The sequence below is a fragment of the Aulonocara sp. 'chitande type north' Nkhata Bay genome, linkage group LG3 (assembly GCF_057382095.1).
Source record: "Aulonocara sp. 'chitande type north' Nkhata Bay isolate Kocher_YH1m ecotype deep benthic linkage group LG3, A_spYH_male_GT1.1, whole genome shotgun sequence".
NCBI classification, from domain to species: domain Eukaryota; kingdom Metazoa; phylum Chordata; class Actinopteri; order Cichliformes; family Cichlidae; genus Aulonocara; species Aulonocara sp. 'chitande type north' Nkhata Bay.
This window is the reverse complement of record NC_141346.1, coordinates 25,853,831-25,860,205: the sequence shown is the minus strand read 5'-3', so window position 1 is coordinate 25,860,205 and position 6,375 is coordinate 25,853,831. Positions and strand designations below refer to the sequence as shown.

Below are 6,375 nucleotides of genomic sequence, written 5' to 3'. Positions count from 1 at the left end.
CCATCAAGTCCTGTTTATCTTGTCCAGCCTCTTACTGTGAGAAACACCTCCAACCTCACTATGATGCAGCTCCGTTAAAGAAACACAAGCTGGTGGCCCCCTCCAAGAAGCTCCAGGAGAACATTTGCATGGTTTCAGATATACAAGAGAAAGTGACAGACATCTCATCAAGAGTTGCTGAAGAGGATGTTTTACTGTCACCAGCAGAGCCAAAGACCAGAGCTGGATTCTTAAAATATTCACATGAAATCACACTGGATCCAAACACAGCAAACACACATCTGTTATTATCTGAGGGGAACAGAAAAGCAACAACAGTGAAAAAACATCTCTGAAACCATGACTCTCCTCCACAGAGTCCAGACCACATTCACTCAGCCGCTCTATGCTGGACTTCGGTTCTTTTATTATGACAATGACACTGCAGAGTTCATTGAACTGAAACAGACAGAAATGATTGAAGGACACTTGGTTAAAAACTTTTTTTTTCTAGTTTCCACTTTTTGTCTACATTGTTGCTGCTTAGAGGTAATTGATGTGCTGTTTCTTAACCTGCCAGATCTGCAAATAAAGTCATTTTACATTTGAATCTTTTGGACAGATGTTAACAGGGTTTTGTTGATGCTGGTGTGGTACATGTAACTCATCACTCGTGTTTTTATATTGTGTGTTGTCAATATTAAAAAGGTTAAATACAGTGTCTGCTTCAAATCAATCCTCTTTCTGGAATACATCAGAGACTGGTAACCCCTCCCCTTTTTCTGCCTGTTACTGGTCTGTCTGTAATACCTCCATATGTCAACCTGTTTCCCCCCCTGGTTGTTTTCCTGTGAGTTATCAACACGTTCTCACTCCCAACTCGTCAAACGTGTGACGCATGGTCAGGCTCCCTCTGCTTCACTTATCGACGCGCAGGGTACCCCCTGGCGTCGGGAATTGACGTGCAGGGTCCTCTCATTGAATACTATAGAGCTCCCTAAACGTTGCTTATTGACGACAAGAGATTGCCGCGGAAGAGCCTGTTGTTCGTATATTTATACATTTCCAAAATCACATTGTAGTGACCTATACAAAACACAATAAATTATATAATGTAAACAACTACCTGAGAAACAGCAGATACAGCAGATACATTAATTATAGGCTGTTACTTTTGTATCGTTTATTGCATATGGAGGGAGTGGTGTATGCTGGGTAATGGCACAGCTAGCTACTGGGTGACTTTATTCACCTGCTTCGGCTGTTATCAGTCCATACAATGGGCGTTATTAGCACAAATCAGTCCCATAGATATGGGCCATCAAAAATAAAGTTTGTATTCCCATCTAATAATATTATTTTATTCTTACATACCTGTAGCACAATCCGTTCAGTTAGCTTCACACAAAAATAGCTGGTAGAAATGTCCTCCAAAGATTATCTTTGTTCACCTCTGAGGGGGTATTTTGATGCTGATCCTCTTCATCTGTTCACTGCCTGCTGGAAACCTGCTTGCTGCTGCTGCTCTTCTCTCGGCTTCCCAGAGTAAATCTGAAAAGTCACCTGCCTGCCCTCCTGCCTGCCACAACACACCTCTGCTCTAAAAAAGAAAAGGTCAGACATGTTGTTCTTCTCTTTACTCCACCACACACCCAGAGAAACTCCCGTCTCTGTAGCTTTGCTTCAGCCTGTAATACAAGGAGGCAAAATCTCCTTTCACTCACCTCACATCGTACTCACCTTTAACCTCATCTAGAAATAACTCACCTTCTCCCTCTGTTACAGTGAGTCCTGCTCTGTGGAATTCCCTCCATGTCTCACCTCAGCCTTTCTGATCCGTGCGATAAATAAAGTTTTCCTTCAAATCAAACAAACATGTACCGAGTCAGCTTTTGGCTCCAACCTCTTTACACCGGCTGCTTGGCCTTGACAGCACAAGGTCCTGGACCACGTTTACATGTCTTCATAAGTTAACAGATGTGAAGTATTTTCACATACGGCCCTTAAAGCTTCTGTTAAAATGCTCCACAACACTTGGTTCAAGCTGGCTTTATGCAGAGAAATGTGTGATGTTAAACTGAACCATCAGCTGATGCAAATGTTTATTATTAAACTCCTCGCCTTCATCTGTTGGAAGTTTAACAGGTACACGTCCTTCACTCAGAACATCCTCAAAAGCAGATGCAACAGATGTTCCTGCCTTGGTTTGAAGACACCTGCATGCATACTTAGAAAATCCATCTGTACATGTCAGTAAGTGTCTCACATCATCATTACTAATGTGTCTGTCATCACTATAACTGCATGTGTACAATGTGGAAATTGATGTTATGTAACGATGATACAAAAACAATATCAGAACATAATTTGATTCAGCAAATCCTATTTATTAACAACTATTAGTGTAAATAAAACATTCTGTCATCTTTTAATAGCAAAACACATTAAAGCAGACGTGTGTCCAAACCTCCTCCACTAACACATCCGTTTCTATGGTGCTGTCATCAGCTCGAGGCACAGCTGCACCCTTACTAACTCCATCAGGCACATTTAAGTCACTACAATCTTTTCATAATCCCCCATCGTTCAAGAGTCAGGTATCTCTGAAGGTTTCCAGAGTACTTTTTCACACACATCCAAGTCATGTAGTTGCAGTACCTCGACCGCAGCATTGTCCAACTCATTCTGAGTCGCTTGTCTGATGGATCCTGTGTTCTGCTGTTTTAACCAGTCCAGCTGGTGCTGGAGGACCGAACACTGGTGATGGACTGCACTGTGCTGAGACAGATTTTGTGTTATAGGCTTCATGTTATGGACGCACAGTGTGAGCACTCAGGTCGCATCAGAGCATCGGGCCGTATAGTGTGAGACCCCCATCGTGACCTACAAACTTCTAACCCCTGTGATTCAGTCATACAGTTTGAGCTGAATAACACGACTGAAAATTTTTTAAAAATAAAAATTAATAAATCACATAGTGTATGCCCAGCTTAACCAGACTGATGACAGATTTCAAACATGCTGAATATGAAGAGTAGTATCATTTAAACTCACATGATTATCAGCCATAAGAACAAATTCAGATTTATATTGATGTAAGGTATATAAATGTAAGTACAGTTTGAATCAGTGCAATATTATTTTCACACATCAATGGACCACTGAACTTCTCAGCTTCTAAAATGTAAAGCCTCATTTAGAAACTACACAAGTACATATAATGGTCAGGGATCAACATGAACCTGTCTTCTCTATTTGACTTTAATCAACTCTGCAGTGTCTCCAAGTCCAAGCCAAAGTCCAGCATAGAGCGGCTGAGTGAATGTGGTCTGGACTCTGTGGAGGAGAGTCATGGTTTCAGAGACGCTGTAGAAAGACAGAATACCTGCTCTGTGATCCAGGTACACTCCTACTCTGGAGGACCGAGGACCTGAGAGGACAGTTTGGACTTTCTTGTGCAGAAATATATAACTGTTTGTGTCACAATATAATGCCCAAGATTTGTTATTGTTTCCAAATCCACATTCATAGCCCCCTGCTCTGCTGATATTCTTGTATGCGACTGCTACACGAATGCCTACACCTCTCCACTCCACCTCCCAGTAACAACGTCCACTCAGACTCTCTCTACTCAGGACCTGAGGCCATGCAGTGAATCTGTCTGGATGATCAGAATAAGACTGTTGTTGTTTCATTCTTGTTACTTTTCTGTTCCCTTCAGATAATAACAGACGTCTGTGTGCTGTGTTTGGATCCAGTGTGATTTCATGTGAATATTTTAAGAATCCAGCTCTGGTCTTTGGCTCTGCTGGTGACAGTAAAACATCCTCTTCAGTGACTGTCAGTGAGATGTTTGTCCATTCCTCTCTCAGAATGTCCTGTAGTTTATCTCTGGTCTCTGACACAGCTGCTGTCACATCCTCAAAGTAGCTCAGAGGACGAATATTGATGCTGGATGAGTGTGTAGACTCACTGAGTGCTGACAGTGAGGGGTAGTTGTGTAGAAACTGGTTGTGATCCTCTGTGTGTGAGAGCTGCTCCAGCTCGCCGTCTTTCCTCTTCAGCTCAGCGATCTCCTGCTCCAGCTTCTCCTGAAGCTCTTTGACTCGACTCACTTCAGTTTCCTGCTGGGATCTGACCTGCTGCTTCACATCAGAGCTTCTTTTCTGGAGGAGACGGATCAGCTCAGTGAACATCTTCTCACTGTCCTCCACTGCTTTATCAGCAGAGCCATTGATGGCCTCCACCTCCTGTTGAAGCAGCTTCACATCTTTCTCTCGCTCCTGGATTCTCTGCTGGATGTTTAGTCGTCTCACCTCGAGCTCCTTCTGCTTCTCAGTCCTTTCTGCTGCAGCTGGGACTGTTTCATGGCCTTTATGTTCATCCATCGTGCAGAGATAACAGATACTCTGCTGATCAGTACGACAGAAAATCTTCATCACCTCATCATGACGAGAGCAGATGTTCTCCTGGAGCTTCTTGGAGGGGGCCACCAGCTTGTGTTTTTCAAAGGCAGGAGACTCCAGATGAAGCTGTATGTGTTTCTCACAGTAGGAGATCAGACACACCAGACAGGACTTGATGGCTTTCAGCTTCCTCCCAGTGCAGACATCACAGGCCACATCTTCAGGTCCAGCATAGCAGTGATCAGCTGGAGCAGCTTGGAGTCCAGTCTTCTTCAGCTGCTCCACTAAAGCTGCTAATATGGTGTTTTTCTCCAGGACAGGCCTCGGTGTGAACGTCTTCCTGCACTGAGGGCAGCTGTGGATTCCCTTCCTGTCCTCTTCATCCCAGAAACTTTTAATACAGTTCCTGCAGTAGCTGTGTCCACAAGCTGTAGTCACCGGATCCTTCAGTAGATCCAAACAGATGGAACAAGAGAAGGTTTCTCGGTCCAGCTGAACTCCTTTCTGTGCCATTTCTCCTCTCAGTGTCAGTGACTGTGTGAGTTTCACTTCCTTATAACTGAAACTAGTCTGAGCTCTGATCTCAACAACATGTTTCTGCAGTGAATGGAGCCTGTCAGCTCTTACATGTCACCACATGTTGGTTACACCCATCTTCAAAGTGCAGATCTGAAGGGGAGGGAACGAGGAAACACGTGGACAGAGAGGAGGTGCTGTGTTTAAGAGCAGGAAGAAGAGGGAGGTTATCAGGCTGTGCTTCACTCCAGGAAGAGGAGCAGTTAGAGAGTGAAACTGTGTGTTTAACCCTTTTTATTTACTGCTTCTTCTATATAAATAAATTTTAAAATCCAGCTTTAATGAACGCTGGACAGAAACGTCTCAGGTAACAATAACCGTCAGAACAGCAGAGGCTGCTGACCTAATCAAAGCATATGTGGAGAGCAGGGTTAGGTTAGCAGACATATGCTGGTTGCTTTTATTTATTTATTTATTGCTTTTATAGGCAGTAATCAATGTTGCTGTAACAGGATGAGAACTAGATAAATGCCACTGCATTGCTTTGAACAGTCAGCAGAGTCTGCACATATAATTACAGATATTCCTGCAAAAAGTTAATTACTCAAAAGAATCTTGCATTTTAGTTTTGCATTTATAACAGCTGCTGCAACAGAAATAACCATGTTCTTTACATTAAAATAGCAACAAACCTTTCTGGAACAACTTTCAAGGTTCATGGCGAAGACAAAGATCTAATGACATGAAGACTCCAGTGAAACTTAAAGTATTAGGAACCAGTTTTAATGCGTGACCAACACATTTCCCCCTGTGGCCTTCACCAGGGTCATTGCTAAATACCCTTGTGATTGTGAAAAGACTACTGGTCAAGTCAAAAAGGAGTGTATGGTAAAATGACCAATGACCATGTGACAAGATCAAGCAAGCATTTTTCTGATGTGTTCACCGCTCAATGGTTTGTTGTCATATTGAACAAAATATTAGGTTCTCTTTGTATATTACACTCAGGCATCAGGAAAGAGTGGTAACTAGTTCATAGTTTTTAGCTAATGACATGTCAATCACAAGACATTGCTCAGAAAACGTGCAGATTCTCAGCTAGATCCACCTTCCACTCTTTACTTACAGTTTCACAACAGCAAACAAACACACAAATAAGTTGAAGTAATTGTTTCCTGTATGACTTCACTGGTCTCGCATCAGTAAGGACTTTTGCTCCTTGTTGCTTGAGTTCATTGAGGTGGTGAGCATACATTTATCCCCAGACATGTCCATGTACACAAACATTAAACAACTTCTTTCTGACCTTTTTCACACTTTTGCACCACTTCAGAGGAATCCCCTTAACCTCAAATCACTGTTTTCTTAAGGTATGACTTACCTTCACAGCTGTGTGGATTACGCATCATGTCACAGAAGGTCCACAAGCATAGATGCACGTGTGTGTTCATGTCTGTAAGCTATTATTGTTTCA

General features: G+C 42.7%; 1 protein-coding gene across 1 annotated transcript; it reads right to left on the bottom strand.

Moving 5' to 3' along the window:
• Positions 1–2,389: 2,389 nt before the first annotated feature.
• Positions 2,390–4,929, bottom strand: LOC147334806 (tripartite motif-containing protein 16-like). Its single transcript, XM_086275298.1, has one exon. It carries the CDS (start codon positions 4,896–4,898, stop codon positions 3,231–3,233), a length of 1,668 nt encoding a protein of 555 aa, XP_086131424.1. The 5' UTR covers positions 4,899–4,929; the 3' UTR covers positions 2,390–3,230.
• Positions 4,930–6,375: the final 1,446 nt, after the last annotated feature.

What these genes read in the sequence shown, in the direction of transcription:
- LOC147334806 (XM_086275298.1), bottom strand. Translation starts at nt 4,898, where the DNA reads ATGGCACAGAAAGGAGTTCAGCTGGACCGAGAAACCTTCTCTTGTTCC.